The sequence below is a fragment of the Fistularia commersonii genome, chromosome 21 (genome assembly GCF_037954325.1).
Source record: "Fistularia commersonii isolate RoL2024-O1a breed Wild chromosome 21, RoL_Fcom_v1.0, whole genome shotgun sequence".
NCBI classification, from domain to species: Eukaryota; Metazoa; Chordata; class Actinopteri; order Syngnathiformes; family Fistulariidae; genus Fistularia; species Fistularia commersonii.
Window position 1 is genome coordinate 7,740,767 of NC_141304.1, and position 25,021 is coordinate 7,765,787.

General features: G+C 39.6%; 1 protein-coding gene across 1 annotated transcript; it reads right to left on the bottom strand.

Annotated features, from left to right (window-relative positions):
* Positions 1–2,207: 2,207 nt before the first annotated feature.
* txnrd3 (thioredoxin reductase 3) lies at positions 2,208–15,309 on the bottom strand. The gene is made up of 16 exons (XM_086169049.1): positions 14,953–15,309; positions 14,387–14,447; positions 13,032–13,141; positions 11,541–11,648; positions 11,309–11,381; positions 11,087–11,206; positions 10,839–10,981; positions 10,011–10,126; positions 8,798–9,023; positions 8,412–8,504; positions 7,467–7,543; positions 5,703–5,859; positions 5,307–5,414; positions 4,937–5,032; positions 4,323–4,457; positions 2,208–3,469 (listed from the first exon to the last, which is right to left on the bottom strand). Exons 1-16 carry the CDS (start codon positions 15,067–15,069, stop codon positions 3,401–3,403), a joined length of 1,809 nt encoding a protein of 602 aa, XP_086025175.1. The 5' UTR covers positions 15,070–15,309; the 3' UTR covers positions 2,208–3,400.
* Positions 15,310–25,021: the final 9,712 nt, after the last annotated feature.

Sequence of the window (25,021 nt, forward strand, 5' to 3'; positions counted from 1 at the left end):
GAGTTTTCAAGGATTTGGATTCCCTTTTGGAAACATTAAGGCTTTTCAGGACACTTAATCCTGAACTCTGTCCTAAACATGTTAGATATCTTATGGTATTAAGACTGTCTTGGGCACAGACCCACAGTATAGCAGTTCCACATGAACATATCTCCCAAAACAACAACGAAACTATCTCAAACTTATAACATGTTCCTACCCTTTTTTTTAATTACCTTTTTTTTAAAGTAATCAATCATTTACTTATTTTTTTTACATTTACATACTTAGCTCCGCCTCAAAAAAGAAGAAAAAAGGAGAAATTATACCAAAAAGGCCAAAATAGAAAAAGAAAATCATCTATCTGGCACTTCAGAAAAAAGATGAATCAAATGTAATTGTTCAAATAATTGAAACTGCAGGTTTTTATATGCTTATTTTGAGGATTTTACCAATGACAAGAAAAAAAAAAGTTGCATGGGCCTGATGAACCAGTGGGCTGACGTCTTTTAATAGCCTAGGGAAACATTATATTAACAAATGCGAATGACAAAAACCAGTTCCTGAGCTGCAATTGAGCATAATTGGTCGATAATAAAACGAGTATCTAACTGTATAAAAACTCATCAAAGCCAGAGGTGTCATGGCAACCTGTGCAGGTGATTTTCTGAAGTATGCAAACAAAAGGCTTTCACTCCATCGTAAACAACTGATCCAGGCCGCCAGTGGAGGAGCCTGAATAGTCTCACAGCAACATGGACAAACACAACTATTCTTCCTGCACAGCCTCTGATCTGCTCACCTGAAAAGACTGAGCATGTCAATGGAGTGGGCACACACACCCACACACACACACACACACACCCACACACACGCACACACACACACACACACTTCATCTCTTGATGAATGGCAGCTGGGATGTGAGGATAAACAACCTCCCTCAGAAGACCTTATTCATTAAATGATAATTATTCACTTATTTTTTATTCATCAGTTAATTTACATGCATTTTGATGTAATTTTAGCTAATTTTGAAAGTTTTTTTTTCCTTAAGTAGAGTCATGCTGGGTTTTGAGTAATCTTCTGTTGACTTTTAAGCTTTTCTAACTTCATTAAGGTTAAATATCGGAACCTTTACATCTTGAATTTATTTCTTGTGTTTTTGTCTTACAGTTTTCAGAACATGTTCAATCACTTGCGTGTCACGACTATTGGAGTTTATGTTGATGCTTGTTTTCTGTGTGGTTTGGAGGTTTCTGGGGGTTGTTTTACCGTCACCCGGGTGTTTCCCTGACTAAAACCCAACATTACTTTTTGGAAAAGAATTCATTTATGATTTTTTTTTATTTTGAAAGGTAATAATTTGATTACTATAAATGTAAATTACTGTTTTCCCCTTAATTTAAACACGAATCGAGAAACAAAATACTGAGAAATATAATCAATTTTCTCAGGTTTTGTGGATTGCTGGTTATTAAGTGAGCATTACGATAGATATTTCACATTACCTTTCCTTTACAAATTTACTAAAGAAGAACTAGAAAACAGGTTTCAATACGTAAATGCTTGCGCAAGCGTGCAATTGCGTCACTATTACGTCATGAATCGACATTGGGGAGCGGAAAAGTAAAGCGGCATTGATGGGCTTTGTTTCATTAACAGGTCACTATAACCATGGTGGCAAAAGTGATGTAAGTCAAAAACAGGCAGGATAGAACTGAAAATTGTTTCTTGGTTCGATGTCGGATTCTGGGTGAACGCCTATACGTGCGACCTGCCCCGCTGACGAATCGTGACTTGCAATTTTTAGCAATTGGACGATTCATGAAATGTCACTTCCTGTGTTGCCAAAAACGGCGGTTGACATTTTAGTGCCCTTCTGTAGAACTGGAAGTTCTGTTTTTTTTCTGTTTTTTTTTTTTACTTCGCCATAACTCTTAAAATCTTGTTTTTGTTTGGTAAAAAATATGAGGCAACAATTTGATTTTAATTATGTTTTGCTTAAACTGTGTGTGTGTACGAAAGACAGACAATGTTTAATATATTGGTACCTTTTTAATATTTTGAAAAGGTACCAAAATAGCTGATTATTACAATTAAATCAGTTGTCATATGTCATTATTTGCTTAGGATGAGATATAATTGGCTAGAAAAAGGTCGTAACACATTTATTACATTCAAAAACACTCAACTGATAAAAAAATGTGAAATCTGACAAAAAAAAATGAGGTGAAAAGATTCTTTATTAAATCAAATGAGATGTAGTCCACAGTGGTTTGACACCAACAAACAATCCATTTATACAGATGCTGAGAACACATTGACAGGAGTAGGAACACCGTCCTTGTGAAGGTGGAGTTCTTTTGTACACACAGAAATCTGCCAGTTTATTGCGAAACCAAATTTAAGAGTCCATCAATATGCTTAGCTTTTATCATGAAGATTCAATACAGGGGTATTATATTACACATTACTTTTACAAGGTGCATTTTACAAAATCGGCAGGTGAGTATATAAAATGTATGAGGAGGCAAAACCGCAGGATCCAACAGACAAGCATTAAATTAACTGATTACAAATTTTAAAATGTTTATAAACACATCATTGGAGTACAATTCAGGCTGTATTTTCCCATTTAACACAGACTGAAAATGCTTTGATGCAGAAACCAGAGGAATGAAACGTAAATTTATCTGCGGCTTTCGACTTGAGTAGAATAATAAGCCTGTACTCTGCCATTTCAGTGTTTTGTTCAAGGGAAATGACCCTGGTTCCTTGAGAGTGAACAAATACTGACAGGCAAACGCACTCCAGCCCATGTGAGGGGCTCTAGACAAGAGACAAGATGACATTCAGCCAACACAAAAATACACACCTGATTAAATAAACTGTCACCACAAATTAGACCAGTGTTCAGAGCTGTGCATCGTTCTCATTTGTCCATATTAACTTGTCTCGCTAAAGTCAATTGCAGTCTGTATCTAAAGATATATGGGGGTGGGGAGAGAAAGTAGGGGTTGGACGAAGCTTTTGGACCTCATTATGGTGCTTTCGCAGAGGGATATCAATCCTGGCCCACCACAGTGTTGGGTTACGGGCTAGGACGTCACAAACAGCCCTGACACACACAATCAGCACTGGTGCATGTGTTAGTGCTCCTCTGAGAAAGACACACTGGTGGTGCCCAGTAGAAACATCAGCAGAGTAACCCCGCTGTTCAGCAGGATGCCCTCACTATAATACCAAAACCAGAGCAAACAAACTCTGGCTTCCCCCCCATCCGGCCTTAGCTCTTGCCGGTCAAGTGCTCAGATACCGGTCGCAGTGAAAAGACCGTTCTGTAAACTGAACTAAAGCCAGAGGAGGAGGGAGGAAAAGGTGTGTTTAGTGTGAGAGCAACCTGCTAAACGAGCAGGGTTTAACCTCAGCAGCCAGGTTGGCTGATGTCTCCACCCGAGCTCTTCGTCACTTCCAGAGTGGTAAACACCTGTGAGGAGGAGCAGAAACAAGTTATTTCCTTTCTTTTTTTTTAACCAGGACATTTAGTGTAGTTTTATTATTGCCCAACAATAAGCCAGACTTCTTTTGTCTGCAACAATGGTTTATCAAGTGTTTTAAATAACCTGACTTCTCTGCTCAATCTGGGGTTAGCAGGTACTGATCAAATGTTCAGCAGGATCATAAAAAATGCATTTTCGAACAGTGTAAGCACATATACTTAAAACACAATCAGAGCAGTTATTTTTAAAAAGACAAATTCAAATACTTAGTTGGGGTTATCGCTGAGGAATGACTAATACCTCTATTTGTACAGAGTTAAGTAAAAATTGACAAACTAATTTCCATGGAAAATCCCTTCCCTGTACATTAAGAGACCCTCTAGCTTAATGGTTGCAATTATGACAGTAATATATTAACATAATGAACCAGCGGACCTCGTCTTTGGGCTGACATGTTCTTTGAATGTTTTACCAAGACAATAGGAAAGCGTCAATTCAGCTTAATCGTGAGATGATAAATTGTATATGAATAAACACATTAAGGGCTCAGCTGCCGCGTTGTAATCTGATGTGTCAGGTGGCACCAGGTCCAGGGAAGAATAACAATGACAACTGAGAATGCAAGAATTAATTCCTGAGAGTGAATCTCATTCCATTAGGAGAAAAAGGTTCCTGGTTTAGCAAAGCTAGAGATATAGCTTTTGAATGATCGTACTAGTGTAAAACTTGTTATATCTTCTCTTGAATTCACTCCCTTTTTACTTCTACTGAAACATTATGGAACTAACTTTGTTACACAAATCAGATGCAAAACACCACTGAATGTAGCAAAACTCTTACCTCAGCACAGGTGGGGTGGATGCCGACTGTGCTATCCAGCTGCTCTTTGGTGATGCCGCATTTCATGGCAGCACTGAAGCCTTGTGTTACCTCCCCGGCATTTGGACCCAGGTAGTGGAAGCCAATGACCCTGTCCTACAGTGTGGGAATGTGAAAATACCACAAATGCTACTAGTTTTGCGAAAACCATTCACATCTATGACTCATCATGACCAAGAACGATGATGGGAAATATAATGCTTATTTCCTCTGACTCTATCCCCTATTCCTTCCAAAAGAATGGACTCCTTACTCATTACATCTGTGTGCATTTTGAATAACTTTAACAGTAGGATGGCCAACAAATAAAAAAAAAATACAAAACCTATCGCAATCAAAACAGAGGAAAAAGGAGGATGAGACTTCCTCTTTTTTGGTTAAATTAAGATAAAAGAAACAGAAAACAAAACAAACCATTTATGGTTCCTTATCAAGTAAAATTAAAGAATCTAAGGAACCAGCAGGAGTTAACCATTTAATTCTTTATTAAATAGAGCAATTGTGCTAATTATATAAGATTACTTTTGAGAGTATATAGCTTATGATATTGTTTAAGATAATCTTGTGAGTCTTACATTGTCCAGTTTGTTACAGATGATCTTGGCGTAGCATTTGTTGTTATCCCTTCCAGGAAGCGTGAACTCCAGAGGCCAGAATAAACTGTGGTACACCTAACCGTAGACACACATACACACGAACATTAAAATAAGTATATTTCAAAAAAATAAAAAATAAAAAAAGAAGCAACACATTTCGCTGACAACCCAATAAGCCTTTAAAGTTGACAAAGGATGATTAGCTAATTGTTCAATTTATATGCACAATGACACACATTTGTGTGGTATTTACTCTCAGAAAGTTTAAAGTAATTAAGGCATGTGTGTGTGTGTGTGTGTGTGTGTGTGTGTGTGTGTGTGTGTGTGTGTGTGTGTGTCGGTGTCTTACCTCGATGTTGTCTTGCCCATAGAGCTCAGTGGCTCTGTCCTCAGATAGACCACATGAGCCGTACTCCAGTGGAGTGAAGACGGTTGTGGGAACGTTGATGTAATCACACTATAAACACAAAACAAAAGCCCAACAAAAAAGTCAAATCAAATCAAAAAAGCAAATCTTTCCATTAATTGAGGTTTCTGTAGTATATTGTTTTGTTAGGCTAAATTAACTGTGTGTGTGTGTGGGGGGGGGGGGGGGGGGTAAGTTTCATGCCAGTTATCAAATACAGATCTGAAATCAGATGTCATCAGACTGCAAGTGGCAGATATTTAATCATTTAACTAAGAGGGCACAGAATGTCACTGTTGTTACAATGTTAATACAGAATGTTCTTTGACAGATGCTTACCTTTGTTGTTGAGCCGGCATAAAGGCGGCGTGCCAGCAGCTTTCCAGCCTGGATGGCAACCGGGGTCAATTCCCACTTCCCCTCCAAAATGTCCCCGATGGCATAGACATAAGGGATATTGGTCTGCTCTTCATCATTGACTGGAATTTTTCCATTCCTAGAGGGTGATTGTGAGTGATCAGTGACCACAGAAAAAAGAAAACCCCATTTTTGTCAGAGAACAGATATTTTTGTCAAATGGAACTATGCATTATGTTAAAAGAAATTTAGAAATCTACTTTTATTGAGAATGTAATTGAAATTAAAATTAGTCTGGATATTCTTATGCATATAACTGTTGTTTCTAATTAAAGAGTAATTTATGTTGTCTTCACTGTATTATAAAATGTTTCTTTCCCCATTTTTCCACAGGGGTTTTATTGAACAATTGAGTTTTAATTAGGAACTGAAAATTCTGTAAAATTTTATTCATGTATTTTTACCTATGCTTTTTAAATTACAGGGGGCTAAAAGCATTGCAAACAAACAAACCAAGACAGCAGAGACCAACAGTAGGTCTACATAACATTATGAGGGCCATCAGGTCAAGAGGGCAAAGAGAGTGAGAAACAGCTTCCTCCTCAGGGCTGTGAAAGTTCTACTGGAAGTCTGAACAGGATCCAGGCATAGTACTTAGTACATTTCTATTCAGGGACACTGCCTCTTTCAGCTGCTGTTGTCGAGTGAAATATTCATATTTTGTTTGGTACTACTGATACCCCATTCTTCATGAATATACTTAAGCTGCTGTGAAAACAACTGTTTGTGAAGCATACATTTGAAACACTAAACACTGTTGAAAAATCCAAATACAGTAGACATTCACACAGTCAAATTTGGGAACTATCTGATTTTAGACCTATATAAGAGTTTTGAGAAGACATCAGAAGAACTCATCTGAATTGTAGAAGTCACTGACAAAGACACAGTGAGTTCGAGTTCAGTTGCATTTTGCAGAAAATTAGGTTTTGCCAGGATAAAAGTGATCAAATTTGAATTTGATGTGCTATGTAGACTTGTGTAAAATGATCATAGATATTCTCTGAAAAACAGACCTAGAACTTCAAAAACCATATTCTTGTTATCTCAAAATAAGAAAATTGCTGTTCAAGCATTCAAGATTTCACTGAGGATGTATCAAGAGTCTGCTGCTGCAGCTGGAATCATGTTTATAGCAATCTGTGTATGTTCAGAACAAAGAAACCTGCCAATGGCCCCTGACTGCTGCATGCCGGCTTCTTCAGAATGTTACTATGGTCATGAGACTATGGCATATGACTCAAAGATCTTTTTAGGGCTTACCACAAGCTAACTTAATCCCTGCTGACCTTGTGTTATGAACAATTCATTCACAATCTCTGGGTAGACTACATCAAAACAGAGAAGAGTAAAAACCATCTTAAATATTTGTGTATTATATTTGTTTTGAGATGAGATTTTTCGAAATTGTTACTTAAGAGCCTAAAAAGGCAACAAGTGGAACATAACCAAATATGGTGAGCTTATTTTCAATTATTTTAATTTCTTCTGTTCAAAACCTGTTGAGTTGCTGCATACAATCTTTGTCATCTTATTAATGACTTGCACACACCGCCCTGCAGAGCCAGGGGACAGCCACAAATGCTGAGTCACCATGACTGTAATGCTGATCTTAAAGGCACAGGCCACCACTTATCACAAAAGCAAAGCTTAAAGAAGAGAAAAGATATGAGATACTAAACTTACTTGGGATTGACTTTGACCCCGATTTTTTCTAGCCCGATCTTGTCTGTGCACGCATCCCGGCCCACTGCGATCAATACCTGAGACAAATCAAAAGGAGGAAACCCCTTCCTCCGGTCAATCATGCACTCAAGCTGGAACAGCTACAGCAATTCTACAATGCGATCATGCAGTTATGCTGGAACAGCTACAAAAATTCCACAAATGAAATTAGACAGTGAAGTACCTAATCATGAATTGCATGCGATTTTATAAGCAACACTTAATATTTCATAACCTCAAAATTTATGTTTTTCATGTAGCCACTGTGCAAAAGACAGAAAATTAAAGTGTACTGAAATACAGTGTGGTAGAACACTTGTCTCAAATGACCATTTAAAACTTGAGATTTTTAATATATACAATCTATTATCGTTGGAAAAAAAAATTACAAAAATATATAGATAAATAAAAAATAAATAAATAATAAAAAATTGAAGGGGAAAAAAAACCAAAAAAACAAGAAAAAGCTTTTACCCCTTGTGTCATTAAAGTGAAATCAAAAACAAGTTAACATCTACTCCAGAATTTTTTTAACACTTTTCTTTGATTCAGTTGAACTAATTCTAATAAACCTGCTGTGTTCAAGTGTAATTAAGTAAGTAAACATTGTTAATTTTTTGCAAGCGTAGCTACATCTTTTAAAATCCATCCATGCTTTTATAAATTTTACCAAAAAAATATACCGGTAGTAGAAAACAGTTTTCTTCTGCTTTTGAAGTATGAATGAATATCCTCACAATCTCATCAAATTTCATCACCACTCGTGCAACCAAACTTATTCTAAAGAGAATGCTATTTGTTTACACCACTTAAACTCAGTTTACTGAACTAATTGAGTCTAAGTAAGATTGTCAGTAAATATTGCTTTTGTTTTATTTCCTGGCAAAGTAACAGATCTGTACGTACAGTGTTGAACTCTTCCTCGAGGACCTCATCGGTTTCTGTGGACTTGGCTGTCACTTTCAGCCTGCCAGGAGTGCCTGCTTCCAGCTCCTCCACCTGACACACAGACACCACACAGCCACAAAGGAAAATGGGTTTTCATTTTAGTATTAAACCATAATACTTCATAATTCATAACCCAAATAGACTGTTTATAAACACATGCAGTCTGAAGGTCTCAGAATATTATCTGCTGGCGGTGGTAAAATCTATTGGATATACATACAATTACACACAAAAACTTTGACCAGTCTCTAAATGAATATGTTTCTTCAATTTTGTTGAGGGCCTTCCTGAAACTCAACAGGCAATTTCACATCCTAGGTATTCAGTAATGAGTTTGCACTCACCTTCACAGGGACAAATTTGCGGAGGAATTTGATGCCATGTTCCTCCATATGATCACCAGCACGGTTGGCCATTTCCTGGTCGAAGCCCCTCAGCAGAATGGACCGGACCATGACAGATACATCAAGACCCAAGCCGGCAAGGAAGCCCCCACACTCAAGAGCCACATAGGATGCCCCAATCACAAGGGTCTTTCCCGGACAGTATGGCAATGAGAAGAGGTCATCACTGATTGACCAAAAACATAAATTAGTTTTTGCATGTGGGACTGCGTTAAAAACTGAATATCTATTAATAAATTCACATTCATTCAAATGAAAGGCATATCTGAGAAATGACAACCACAAAAGGAGGATGTCTTTCATTCAGGAGGACTCAGGAGTTGTCTCTTATTTCACAAAATCACATTTTGGTTTAATTACTTGAGGCTAGAAATCAGAAACATGACACCGTCTGAAGCAGCAGCATAATCACTGAGACAACAGGGACAGTATTATGAAGCAGGATCAGTGGATTACTGTAAAGGGAGGGAACTTCAGGTTCAACTTGGGACTCTTAAGTGTTACAAAGCAATTCTTTTTGAGTGTGTTTTATCACCAGTTAAATGATGTTGTACACTTTACTTTTCAACATCTAAAACAATCTACTGACAGAACATTTCTCCCAAGACAATGATATCATCACTCTTGGACATACACATGGACCTCAAGCCTAAGATAACCCTGCTCTCTAACAGAAACTTGACTACAAATGTATTTTGTATTTAAAGTCACTTCAAAGTTCTATATATGTATACAAACACTATTCAGAAAATTCAACTGATCACATGAATTTATGAACAAATATTACTGTCTCTCTGCCAGTGTAGATTTTGTTCTAGTTCTATGCAGCAGGTAGGATAAAAACCGTATGTCAAACATTAATATGCTTACTTGTAAATCTTACAAGTTCAACAAGTACAAGGAATTAGTCCTTAGAGTTTTATCTTACATGAAATAAAATTTAAATCAAAGCAGCCAAGATGAAGGAAATGTAACCAGTTTGCCTAAATATTTAACAGCTCCACAAAGAGTTGCAGCATTAATGGTGATGAACCCTATTAAAAAATGATAATGCTACTTTGATAAGCAAGCTCTGCGATTCAGCTCTGGATGGGGCTTCTCGCATCAAAGCAGATGGTTAGACAAGTCCCAACACTATGGTTTATAAACTCACCTGGTGATGCAGAACTCTTTGTCTCCGGGAATGCCCAAGTAGCGTGGCCTCTCCCCTGTTGCCAAGACAAATTTTGCAGCTGTGTGTATTGTCTCCTTCCCTCGTTTGTTCGTGGCCTGCAAGAACAGGAAAAAAGCAACAATCTCCAGCAGTCTCGCCAGTGATACCAAAGATATTCTGGCTTGATGTTCAGGTACCGGCACGGTCATGCAAACTACAAGGAAAAAATAGCACATTCCAAGGATTCATTTGCTGACAAAAACAAGACTGCTACATGAGAATGAACACAGGTCAATGATGAAAGGCTAGTGGCAAGTTATGGAATGGAAACCTTACCCAGTAAAACACTGCGTGAAAACATATAATTTGTAAATTACAGAAATTTTTATACCCAGACAATTCTATGAAGGTGATGTACAAACTGAATTTTGTAGTGCCTCAGGGGAACAATTTTAAACCAGACTAAGATGATGAATGTAAAATTCTGCAATTTTTATTTTTTTCAGAACAATCTAAAATAGTTAATCATTAATTTCCAGTTTGCAAATATTCTTATTATATGACCTTTATATGATGACATAAACAAGCACATTAATGAAAAATGCTACGAACATTGTGAACAACATCGCAGTTATTATATGCAGTGTTCTATAAGCCTAGCATTTCTGGTGTTTATCAAGAGAACAAAATACCAAACAGTAACTGGACATAGTGAAATTTGGATAAAAACCACACTCATTCAATTACTGATGTACCTTTGGTTGACAACTAATAAGAGTCAGCTTGCATAACCCTTAAATTGTACAAGTAATATCAAAATTCACCTACCTTGATTTTGTGTGGTTCAATGAACTCAGCATAAGCATTGACATAGCTGACTTTCTTGTCTCTCAGAGCAACCCTGTAGCCCCAGTTCAAAGACCCAATGTAGCCGTTCACAGCATTCTTCATTGTCTCCCAGTTGTGTTTCACTGTGGACAGACACACAATCCCCACCATTGGAGTAAATTAAACAAATGAAAAGTCACTCTGGAAGTATGCTACCAAAAGTTGACTTCTGGCGCCTGAGTACTTACCTGTCTCATCAAACTCCCAGCCATATTTGCGTGCGTCCTGCATGGCAACACCCAACATGGCTGTCTGATGCATCAGCTTCTTGGGGATGCAGCCAACATTTACACATGTTCCGCCAAGACCTAAATACGACAACATAACAGAAGTTAAAACTGTTGTGGATGCACCAAACAAAATCAAAATTCCATGTACTGTCAAGGCTTTGTGAAGTAGGAACCTCTTACCCCAGGTGGTTCCTTTTGGTGTCGGTACAACATAGTCTAAAACCATGACCTTCTTCCCCATATTAGCAGCTTCCTGGAGTCACACACAATTTCAACATTAAATTGGCAAACAGGTTTCTCAAAATGTGGAAATTAACCTTACAACTTTAGCTCGAGTTTTATTGCACAAAGTAACAGCCACTTTAATGGCGCCAACAAACAAAACTGGATGTGTCGCAGATTAGAATGTCACCTTTGAACAGGCCAGACCTCCAGAACCCCCTCCGATAACAATTAAGTCGTACTCGTACATTTCATTGTCACCGTTGAGAAGCTGCTGCAGACTACCATCTTTATGTGCCTGTGAAAAATAGTAATACAGAATTCTACTGTTAAAGCTCTTACTTATGGAGATCATATTCATTGCACATAAGTCGTTCAAAAGTGTCAATCCTTCAGTCTCCGTTGGACCTCCTTGTTAATGCAGTATGTCAATGCATGTTCACTTTTTGATCATTTGTCCCACAATTTGAAACATATCATTGTGACATCTGGAGGTGGGGAATATGCATAAAGTATTATGATATTTGATGTTCAGGTGTGAATGCAACGTAACTTTTTGTAAGCACTGTTGGAAATTCAAATAAGAATACTCTGAACATGACTGTGACAAACAATTTGAGGGGAATGCTTAATGTGTAAGCGCTTCTGATTCAGTATGTACAATATTAGAGAGGTTATTGAAGTTTGCATACAGCAAATGTGTGGCGCGATGGTGTTCCAGTTTAAACTAAATTACACTCCTTTGGTGAAAAGCGCTGGCTGGAAGCTACACACACACACACACACACACACAGGTGTGCACACACATGCACTTTTAAAGAAAATACTAGCTTACCACAGCTTTTACTCTGCTTGCCGAGGTAATTTAACAGCTGACGCCATCTTAATAATCAGCCAGTGACTTATTTATTTAAAAAAAATGTAAAGGTCAATCACAAGCACCAATCTCATTACGTATCCATCAAGCTCAAATAGTAGGCTATTTCTATCGCCTATCATCAGGTCCGATAATCCCAAACAAATTACTGTTTCCTCGAAAAAATAAATAGAAAACTGACAGACGTGCCGGCCACAGTAAAACAAAGATATGAGCGCATTATTTCAATTGGCCTATGTGTATCAACTACAAAATAACCGTTGCAGCTAAATTCAAAGATTTCATCAGGGTGAAAACATGAATGAGTATATGAGTCTGTGTATATTTGCATGCAGGAAAGAGAAAGGCCATTTTAAGGAGACTCAATTTATAGCACTTCAATCAAAAATGCTTTACACATATATTTATCTTATTTTTATGATTTAAAGTGTCTACTGGTGATCAAATCATTGAGAGCTTTCAACTCAGGCTCACTCGTCCCTCCTATGTGGGGAACTTATTCTTATAACATTACCTTGCAATGAAAATATAGGAATGTGTTCTAAAAACCTTAACCTGCCCAACTAAGTCTGCTGGGGGATCAGCACACTGTGCACTTTTATGTCATTTTATGCTAAATGAACATGTTCAATTTTGAGTCTTCCCAAAACAAGTCATGTGGGAAAACAGGTAATAGGAACATCACTATAGTGGTTTGTATAATATGTTCAACAGATATTCATCATGATATGTGACCTTAAAATTCAAAGGTCAGCACAACAGTCATTCATTCTTTCTCTCTCACAGAATCTCGCACACACTTACCTGCATGGTTTTGTCACACCCTCCAATGTGTGTCTTGTTGATGAAGACATTAGGAACAGTTTTTTGTCCAGTCATCTCAAGCAACATCTCCTGGTAGTTTGTTCCATTTTCTGGACACGGGGGTTGAGATAGGATGAGTTCAATCTAACTACTTTCATAACATGCAGTTTAAGAAAAGCTAAAACTTTAATTTGGGAAATTCATGTCTGAAGCAAGTATATTTTGAAAAGTTTTTTCAATACTTGCCAAAAAAAAACCCAACTATTTATGTTGTCAAACTAAAAATGGTTGTGTATATTAGAATGTTCATTTTTACTATATCAAACTGCTCAAAGGAAAACAGACAACCATCAATAGAGAAATATGTCCAAGTTTAAATTTTACAGCTGAAACATCCCATAAAGCATTCTGATAAACAGATGACCAAGTATCCATCATGCCTTTGCTTATTTGACACGTTAGAAACGAACAAGGCACTATTTTCAACTAAGGTTCGTTTTGGATATGACCCCTAATTTAATTGTTATTCTATGGCAGGATGTCTATTAAAAAAAAAAAAAAAAAAAGAACTGGATTTATCAGGCTTTATGTGAAATTTTTCCACTCAGACATATAAACTACATTGAAAGCCACTATAGACAGCCTCCTGTCCTGAACATGTGTACAACTCAGAGATGTCCTCTTCTAATGTTTTCTCCTACAAAGGACAATATTGTTCATGTTGATTAAGTCACAATTTTAATTACCAGTGAGTCAGAAAACTGCTGTTAGTAGGATAACCAAACTGGGGAAAAATATATGTAGGACAGACGAGTTTACAGAGATATGGCAGGAGGCCAAGATATTGAAGGTGAGTGACTCAGCATGTTCTGTGCTGCTGCAGGGAGGACTACAGTTCTCTCTGGGGTATCACAACATCCCTCTCTGTCTATGGTTTGGGGGGACAGAATCGACCAACACGAAATGATAATGAGGGTCTGTAAATTACAAATTAAGCATACAGCGCAAGACGAATAATAGAAGAGCTGTTAATCTAACAGAGGAACTGTGTATAGAAACTTATTTTTATACAACTTTGACATAGCACAGGACAAATGTTTATTATCACATGAACATATAAGCTGAGCTATTCACTCCAAAAATATGTACAACTATTCCCTCTGTCAGTGTTAACTGTGGTCCAGCAGCTGTTCGGTTTTCAAACGGGAAACTAAACACAGCAATTAGGGGTTCACAAATTTGCATTGCTGTGTTTAGTGTGGGGTTTTGACAGATAACATGCTGGGCATATTTTAGCGGAAGAAAAGACAAGAACGACTCTTATGCTTCACCAAGAATAAAAACACCTCTCTCACCGATGAGATCCAACTCCACCACGTTACACTCGACCTTAAGTTCTTTGAATAGGTCTTTCACCTGCAAAGAGACAAACAACGGTGATTAGATGATTAACTACTTTTAAATACATCAAAATACATTAAAAACACCACACCTTTTCCAGTATTCATCTCAAAATAGCAATGTTTTTCTGGTAAAATGTCACTGCTATTGCACAATGTCCCGTTGGCTTTTAGCTAATCTCAGGCAATATATGGCACTTATATAGTAATGTAAGAAGTTTAAAATGAATTACATAACATGGTAGAATAAAACTATAAAAGACGTAAGGAATCGTGAAGAGTTTCCTTTTGACATACTGTACGAATACGCTGTAAATTGTGTTTCAACTACTTGAGACTGATTTAAATTCAATTGTGTAAATTAGATTTAACATGTTATTTCCGCGGTCCCAGACGTAGCTGGCGGTTTGTAGAGGGAACGACCCAGCAACTAGACCCAGCCCGTGTACTTCGCGGGAGAATATAGAAGTTTCCGATGTGCCAAAGCAAGGTCCCCCGGATAGATTAAACACACCTCTTACCTTCAAACAATAAGGACAATAGCTTTTGCTGAAAACCATCACTTGATTGGAGTCAATGAGCTCCTGTATTCGGGATTTGAGTTCATTTTTCCCCGTTTCATTTTCGATAGGAGGCATTTTCAAGGTATTTCCGCCAAAGCCTGCGCAGCGCAAGCTTCAATTGACGACAAAGTCGTCAACACGGTTGAAACAAATACACCGACACCGTCCGTTAAGTTCAGTGCACGGAAGAGTCTTGAATTTCTCTTTGTCCTTTCCTCGGGTGAAATTTCACACGGTGAAGAGATAAAATCAGGAGAGACCGCGGCAGGGTGACTCTCTGGCGCTCCTCTTCTCCGGTGAGCAGCAACTGGTCTAGTGACCGCGCCAAACGTCTCTCCATTTGTTGCGGCGAATCTCGGGGTGTGGTCGATTTAAGACACGTAGTTCCGCGTATTATACGTTTCTTAACATTACGGACGCTAATAACTCCGCCCGCTCGGCCGATCCCGTATTATAATCCGAACACATCCAAAAACGTCACAGGGTTTCCGATTTACAAGCCTCAAGGCTGCAAGAAATAACATCCCTTCTAAATGTTTCAGTTTAAATCTTTGTATCTCAGTGTTAAAAGATTGGATCTCGATTAAAAAAAAAAAAACAAGCTTTATAGACATGAGATAAAAAAATGGAATCAAGGGGGCCTACAGGCGCCTCACTAAGACAGCTATTCTTAAAGCAATAAAGCGAGAAGGGCATGCGTTTTGATAGTAAGTTAATTAAAGAATATTAAAACATTGGAATGATGATTGACAGTTGTGGACACCTGCAATTAGTCCTGGCAGCGGATTCCGTCTGCGTGCCTGTGTTAAACTATCCGCCCTTTCAATTCCAAGCGAATTTGTAGTTTTATACTGCCATCTGCTGGCGAGAATACGCTACGACAATGAACAGGTGCACAGTCTACAAATTTCAGCACGACTCCGATCGTGCCTTTTAAGTTATCATTATATAAAACATCTGAGTCTCTTTCACATTTTAGGCTCAGAAAAGTAATAGATAAGTCATCCGACACAGACTGGGGAGTATTCAAAGAGGGCGCTGATCTCGAGGAATACACATGAGCTTTCTTGTCTTATGTTCATTTCTGCAGCGACGCCGTCCTACCCACAAAGACAGTTACTGTATTTCCAAACCAAAAGTCGTGGATGGACAGTACAGTGAGGCCCCTACTCAAAGCCCGGGATCCTGTCTAAAGGGCAGGCGACAGGCTGGCCTACAGCAAGGCCCGAAGGGATCTGAGAAAGCCCGTACAGCTGGCCAAAAACAGACACAGACAACACACTCAGGACAATTTCAACAACAACGACCCACGCCACCTGTGGAGGGGCATTAGGGCCATCACTGACTACAAAAGAAGTGCCCAGCGGATCAGCCACAACCCCATCCTGCCTGACTCCCTGAACAGCTTCTTTGCTCGTTACGACTCGTCAAACTGCCGAGAGGCTCCACATCTTTCTCAGCCAGACGTGCAGCACCAGCCTCTCGTCCCGAAGCTGCATCAGTTGAGTTCTACCCGGAGGAAGATCCACACCAACAGGGCCGCAGAACCAGATGGGTTGTCAGGCTGGACCCTAAAGTCATGCACAGACAAACTGGCAGGGGTCTTTCTGGATATCTTTAATCGGTCCCTGCAACCGTCCATGGTCCCTGTCTGCCTCAAGTCCTCAATAACTGCCTGTGCCAAAGAGATCAACCATCACCTGCCTCAATGATTACATGCCGTTGCCCTAACGCCAGTATTCATGAGGTGCTTCGAGAGGATCCTCCTCAGACACATCAAGGATGCTATCCCTGCTGGGCTGGACAGCCTACAGTTTTCCGACAGGGAGAACCGCTCTACGGAAGATGCTGTCTCGTGAGCACTTCACGTTGGCCCTGAAGCTCCGGAAACTAGGTCTGCCTGCCTCCCCGTGTTTGTAGATTTACAACTTCCTCACCAACCGGAACTCCGCATCTTCCTCTCGGATCTTGAACACTGGCGCGCTACAGGGCTGCGTATTCAGCCCGGTCTTCTTTAGTCTCTTAACACACAATTATCGTGCCACCCACTCCACAAACAACACCATCATCAAGTTTGCAGATGACACCACCGTGGTGGGTCTCATATCAGACAACGATGAGACCCTCTGCAGAGAAGAGATCCGGCACCTAACTCAATGGTGCTCAAACAACAACCGGAGCCTAAACACAAGCAAGACCAGGCAGATGGTTGTGGATTACCGGATATCTAGGAGAATGGCACACGCTGCTCACCTACAGTGGAGCGCGTTAACAGCTTCAAGTTCCTGGGCATCCACATCTCATCCGACCTGACCTGACCCGCCAACAGCTCACAACTGGTAAAGAAAGTCCAGCAACAAATCTTCTCCCTCAGGAAGCCAAAGCAATCTGGGCTCTCCTCTGAGCCACTCATCGACTTCTACAGATCGACAATAGGAAGCCTGTTCTTCCTCAGGAGGCTCAGATCTTTCAACGTCTGCAGGACCATGCTGCAGATGTTTTACCACTTGGTGGTGTCCGGCGTCATCGTCTATGCTGTTGTGTGCTGGGGCAGCAGGCTCAAGACAGCTGATGCTAACAGACTCAACAAGCTCATCAGGAGAGCTGGATCTGTCCTGGGAGTCGAGGTGGAGTCTGTTGTGCAGGTGTCAGAGAGGAGGATGCTGAGGAAGCTCCTCAGCATCATGGACAGTGTTCATCACCCCCTCCATGCCACACTGACATCCTGTCAGAGCTCTTTCAGCCGTTGACTGATACTACAGAGGAGCTCCACTGAACGCCACAGGAGGTGGCGACTTTTTAATTCCTCTCCCTTCAGCCACAGAGAATCTTAAAATCTTAAACCTTAAAAAAAAAAAATCTCATCCACTTACTGTAAACTGTAATAATTTATCTGTATATATGTTCATAACTGTGCAATATTTCATAACAGCTACATGTACAATATTTTTTCATACTCTTGTGCACTCCTTATCTTTCACTTGATACTTAAGACCTTAAGACACTTTATAGCTTTCACTTGTTACTTACAGGTAAGACACGTTAGAGTTTATTAGTATTTCTTATTCTCCCCTTTTTTTCTGTTTATACAATTTTCTACAATTATTTATTATTGTTATATTTTTCTTGTAACTCTGGCACAACAATTTCCTTCGCGATGAATAAAGTTGTTCTTATTCTTATTCTTATCCTCTGTCTCAGTGCTTCAGTGTGGTATGGCAGCTGCACGGCAGAAGACAGAAAGCTGGCCCAGGTTGTGAGAACAACACAGGGGATTGTGGGCTGTCTTCTAGATCTGGCCTCTATTTAAGATGTCCGGATGGAGAAGATTTTTTTTTTTTAACACCCCTTACCGGATGCAGGACAAGGCTAAGAACATTGCAATGGAACCCACCCACCCGGGCAATACCCTGTTTGTGCCGCTCCCATCAGGAAAGCGGAACAGGACAATCAATAACCATACGTCTTGGCTGAGAAACACCTTCTTTTCAAGAGATGTAAAAGCTGTCTCTCACCCCTTGCAAGCTACCACACCCACGGAGTGCAGAGCACTCACATTCATACCTAGACCCACACACACCCAGCCACATACTAATATAATGCCCCTCTGCTGACATAGGGACAATACCTTGCACAAAGTTTTTGCACTTTTTAACTCATTCATATTCATATCACCCTTCATAACACCCGCATCATGTATATAACTACACACCATGTAAATAACTTGTCTGTCTATTCATTTATTTTTTTTTATAAAAACCTGTACATGCTCCAAATCGGTAGCTGTCATCACAAAATTTCATTGTGCCTGCAAAATGACAATGAAAAAGCTTTATTCTTGATTCTTAATTCTTGGTTCTTGATTCTTGATTCTTGATACTTGATTCTTGATATAAAAAAAACCCAGAGGAAGAGGGTTTAGAAAAAATAACCTTCAGAAACATTCAGGAAACACAACCCCAGATGCTATATTTTTTGCAAAATTTGGACCTTTAAGGTTCCGAGAAACTAAGACAGAACTTTCAGCAAATGGTTTGGCAACATTCCCCACGGTTTTATGAAAATTGTTAAGAAGGCCCCAAGCCATGGGGACTTACACACACACACACACACACACACACACACACACACACACACACACACACACACACACACACACACACTCACACACACACAGTCCATAAACCCTTAGAGAACTTTTTTTTGTCTAACCCTGGGATAATTTTCTTTGAAGGTTAAATCCCTCAGAGAATGTTTCAATAACATTCCTCAAAGGTATTGCATAAAACCATTTGGGAAACTTCAGGTACAGGAAAAAATGTAGGATATATTTCATTCAAAAAAAGCCTCGAGGCTCAATGAGGAATATACTGCTCATCTTTACCCTCCAGACAACCTCAAATGTGATTCTTTGAAGATTCTTTGAGCCTCTTCTTTTCTTCCTTTTGAAAAATGAGAAGATAGTTCAGTTACTCAGGATGATGTCCTGTGTTACAGGGACTCTTCTTCTTCTTCTTCTTCTTCTTCTTCTTCTTCTTCTTCTTCTTCTTCTTCTTCTTAATCTTCTTCTTCTTCTTCTTCTTCTTCTTCTTCTTCTTCTTCTTCTTCTTCTTCTTCTTCTTCTTCTTCTTCTTCTTCTTCTTCTTCTTCCTTTGGCTTTCCCCTTAGGGATTGCCACAGTGAATCAGCCTCCTCTTCTGACCCTATTCTCTGTATCCTCTTCTCTCACATCAACTAACTTCATGTCCTCTTTCATTGCATCTTCTCTTTGCTCTTCCTCTAAACCTAGTGTCTGGTAGCTCCAACCTCAGCATCTTTCTACCAATACATTCACTATCCCTCCTCTCTACATGACCAAACCATCTTGATCTGACTTCTCTGACTTTCTCTTCAAAACATCTCTGATAGACTCATTCCTGATCCTATCCATCCTGGTCACTCCCAGGAAGCTCAACATCTCCATCTCTGCTACCTTGTGCTCTGGTTCCTGTCATTTCTTCAATGCCAGTGTTTCCAAACCATACATCATCACTGGTCCCACAGCTTTCATTTCTTTCCGGTTGATATTCTTCTATTACACCGTAACCCTGACTCTTTTCTCCACCCATTCCAACCTGCTTAAACTGGCCTCTTCACTTCTTTTCCACACTGGACTGCTTTCTCGGGACTGTTGACCCTAAGTACCTGTAATCCTCCACCTTCTTTATTCTGTGTCGCTGCCACTAACCTTCATTCCTCTCCTTTCTAGAGCATACCTCCACCTCTCTAGATTTTCCTCAACCTGTTCCCTGCTTTCACTACTGATCACAATGTCTTCTGCAAACATCAAGGTCCGTGTAGATTCTCATCTAACCTCGACTGTCAGCCTGTCCATCACCTCTGGAAGCAAGAAGGGGCTCAGAGCTGATCCCTCATGAAGTCCCACCTCCACTTTGAACTTCTGTTACACCTACAGCACACCTCACCACTGCCTCACATCTAGCATACATGTCCTGAACCAGTCTAACATACTTCTTTGCCACTCCAGACTTCCTTATACAAAATCAAAGTTCCTCTCTTGGCACCCCGCCTCTCTCTTTTTCTATCTATCTATCTATCTATCTATCTATCTATCTATCTATCTATCTATCTATCTATCTATCTATCTATCTATCTATCTATCTATCTATCTATCTATCTATCTATCTATCTATCTATCTATCTATCGCAACAGTTTTCTAATTGTAAAAATATGACATCAAATACAAAATGAAGTAACTTTTCATTCTGTTTAAAAAAAAAACACTTTGACATCTAATACCTTGAAATTTCTTATTGAGACATTTGTGTGAAGTCTCAAACTTAAAGCTTAAAGTGGGCCCATGCAGTATGCAAATTATGACAAAGTACACAGGAATTATGAAAGAAGTCTGAAGAGAAGGAGAAGTTCTGGAATGAGTTAGATGAAGTGATGCAGAATATTCCCAGAAATGAGAGAGTGGTCATTGGTGCAGACTTCAATGGACATGTTGGTGAAGGCAATAGAGGGGATGAAGAAGTGATGGGCAGATTTGGTATCCAGGATAGGAATGCAGAGGGACAGATGGTGGTAGATTTTGCAAAAAGGATGGAAATGGCTGTAGTGAACACCTTTTTCCAGAAAAAACAGGAACATAGGGTAACTTAAAAGAGCGGAGGTAGGAGCACGCAGGTAGACTACATCTTGTATAGACGAGGTAACCTGAAAGAGATTAGTGACTGCAAAGTAGTTGTAGGTGAGAGTGTAGCCAGACAGCATAGGATGGTGGTTTGTAGGATGACTCTGGTGACAAGGAAGATGAAGAGGACAAAGGCAGAGCAGAGGACAAAATGGTGGAAGCTGAAAAGGGAGGAGTGTTGCATGGTTTTCAGGGAGGAGTTGAGAAAGGGTCTGGGTGGTCAGGGTGAGCTTCCAGATGATTGGACAACTACAGCTAGTGTTATCAGGGAGACAGGTAAAAGAGTACTTGGTGTGTCATCTGGAAGGAAAGTAGATAAGGAGACTTGGTGGTGGAATGAGGAAGTGCAGGAGTGTATACAGAGAAAGCGGTTAGCGAAGAAGAAGTGGGATACTGAGAGGACTGAAGAGAACAGACAGGAGTTCAGGGAGGTGCGGTGAAAGGTAAAGATAGAGGTAGCAAAGGCAAAACAAAGGGCTTATGATGACTTGTATGCTTGGTTGGATAGTAAGGAGGGTGAGAATGATCTATACAGGTTGGTGAAACAGAGAGATAAAGATGGAAAGGATGTACAACAGGTCCGGGTGATAAAGGACAGAGAGGGAAATGTATTGACAGATGCTAAAAGAGTGATGGGAAGATGGAAAGAGTACTTTGAAGAACTGATGAATGTGGAAAATGAAAGAGGCAAGGGTAGAAGAGGTGACTATTGTAGACCACAAAGTAGCAAAAATTAGTAAAAGTGAAGTGAGGAAGGCATTGAAGAGGATGAAGAGTGGAAAAGCAGTTGGTCCTGATGATATACCTGTGGAGGTGTGGAAGTGTCTAGGAGAGGCAGCGGTAGATTTTCTGACTAGATTATTCAACAGGATCTTAGAGAGTGAGAAGATGCCTGAAGAATGGAGACAAAGTGTGATGGTGCCTATTTTTAAGAATAAAGGGGATGTGCAGAATTGTGGCAACTACAGAGGGATAAAGTTGATGAGCCACACAATGAAGTTATGGGAAAGAGTAGTGGAAACTAGACTGAGAGCAGAAGTCAGCATTTGTGAACAGCAGTATGGCTTCATGCCTAGGAAGAGTACTACAGATGCAGTATTTGCGTTGAGAATGCTAATAGAAAAGTACAGAGAAGGCCAGAGGGAGTTGCACTGCGTTTTTGTAGACCTAGAAAAAGCATATGACAGGGTGCCAAGAGAGGAGCTCTGGTATTGTATGAGGAAGTCTGGAGTGGCAGAGAAGTATGTTAAACTGGTGCAGGACATGTATGCTAGCTGTGAGACAGTGGTGGGGTGTGCTGTAGGGGTAACAGAGAAGTTCAAGGTGGAGGTGGGACTCCATCAGGGATCAGCTCTGAGCCCCTTCTTGTTCACAATGGTGATGGATAGGCTGACAGATGAGGTTAGACAGGAATCCCCATGGACCATGATGTTTGCGGATGACATTGTGATCTGTAGTGAGAGCAGACAACAGGTAGAGGAAAATCTAGAGAGGTGGAGGTATGCTCTGGAAAGGAGAGGAATGAAAGTTAGTCGCAGCAAGACAGAATATATGTGTGTGAATGAGAGGAACTCGGGTGGAGCGGTGAGGCTACAGGGAATGGAGATCAAGAAGCTAAAGGATTTCAGGTACTTAGGGTCAACAGTCCAGAGCAACGGAGAGTGCGGAAAAGAGGTGAAGAGACGGGTCCAAGCAGGTTGGAATGGGTGGAGAAAAGTGTCAGGGGTACTATGTGATAGAAGACTATCGGCCAGAATAAAAGGAAAGGTGTACAAGACAGTGGTGAGACCAGCGATGATGTATGGACTAGAAACTGTTACAATGACCAAAAGACAGCAGGCAGAACTAGAGGTTGCAGAGATGAAGATGTTGAGGTTCTCTTTGGGAGTGACCAGGATGGAGAGGATCAGGAATGAATCTATCAGAGGGACGGCACATGTTCGATGTTTTGGAGAGAAGGTCAGAGAAGCCAGACTGAGATGGTTCGGTCATGTACAGAGAAGAGATAGTGAATATATTGGTAGACGGATGCTGGAATTGGAGCTGCCAGGCAAGAGGTCTCGAGGAAGACCAAAGAGAAGATTTATGGACGTAGTGAGAGAGGATATGAAAGTAGCTGGTGTGAGAGAGGAAGATACAGAGAATAGGGTTAGATGGAGAAAGTTGACTCGCTGTGGCAACCCCTAACGGGAAAAGCCGAAAGAAGAAGAAGAAGAAGAAGACACAGGAATTATGAAAATAAAACCAATATGTTGTACCGATCTGTTTGTATGTCTGCATGTATGCAAGCATACACTATGTGACTGTGCATGTGTTATGTATGTATATACTTGCGCTTCTGTGTGTTATACAACATATGTTTGCAGTATATACCCATGTTTGTAATTATGCAGAGGTATATGTGTGAGTCAATGATGATATGTTGATATGTAGTAATATAATTATGTATGTATTTGTGGCTGTCTTTGTGTATCATAGTGAACTGTGGGTTCTGCTACTTAGAAATGACAAAGTCAGTCACTCTGTCATTTTCTGAACACCGAACACAGAACAATTGCTGAAGCAAAATCCTATTGGCTTTGACACTAACTAACATCAGACATAACTAAGCAATCCCCAACACACTACAAACCCCTTTAGATCAGTTAAAATAGTCCTGTGTTTTACAAATGTATGCATGTGTATATATACAAGCATACAGATGTTTAAGTAAGTATGTATATATTTCTGTATGTATTGTAATATACTGAGTTGTATCAATGCTAATGTATGTATGTATTAGTATGGATATAAATACACAATTGTTTATGAATGTATGTATGTATACATGCATGTTTATATACCTATGTTTGTATTGATCCAATTGTGTATATATATATATGTTTGTATACATGTTTGTACTCATTCAAACATGTATGTATATGAGTATTAGATTTCAGTTGTTTATGTACGTGTTATGTGACATACACATAATATACAAATGTTTAAGTCTGTACAGTATGTATGTATGTCTATATACTTGTGTTGTTATTCAGGCAAATGAATATTGTATATAATACAATATATCAATAACTGGAATGCAAAACCTCCTATCAGCAAACTTTTTGATTTTGGGTTTTTGCATTGAATGGTGAGAAATGGGATGGCTCCACATTTTCATTCTATCTGCAAGATAATCCCGCCCTTTCTTTTGACATTAATGTCACATGACAAAACTCCTATACGCACAATGAAGCAGAAAAAATTAGGAAAAAAACATTTATCTGCATTGTCAAAGTTAAAAATACATGCTAAGTATTTTTAAATTGTGAGATAGAAATATAGTCTGTGAACAATAGAATATTCTTGAATATCTTTAACAAAGACCATAGTATAATCAAATGAAACTTTTTTTTATTTCCTGTAAAAAGTGTTTTTTTCAGATAGGAAGTTTTGCCTTCCAGCCATCGATATATAAATATTAGTATTCAGTTTAGGAATGTATTTGTGTGTGTGTGTGCGTGCGTGTGTGTGTGTGCGTGTGTGTGTGTGTGCGTGTGTGTGTGTGTGTGTGTGTGTGTGTGTGTGTGTGTGTGTGTGTGTGTGTGTGTGTGTGTGCACTACTCATACAGTAAAGTTGTGACGCAACCAAAAAAAGGTGAACACGTGACTCACCAGCCGTCGTCATCACCTTCCTGACTCAGCGTAGCATCACGACGAACGCGCAATTTGCACACATAACTTTCAGGTGAGCGTGTGTGGATGCGGCGCGTCTCACAGGAATACTTTTGAAGTTTTCTGACTGTGACAAGCGGGAACACGCCTAGTGGAAAGGCTCGTAACAGTTTTTT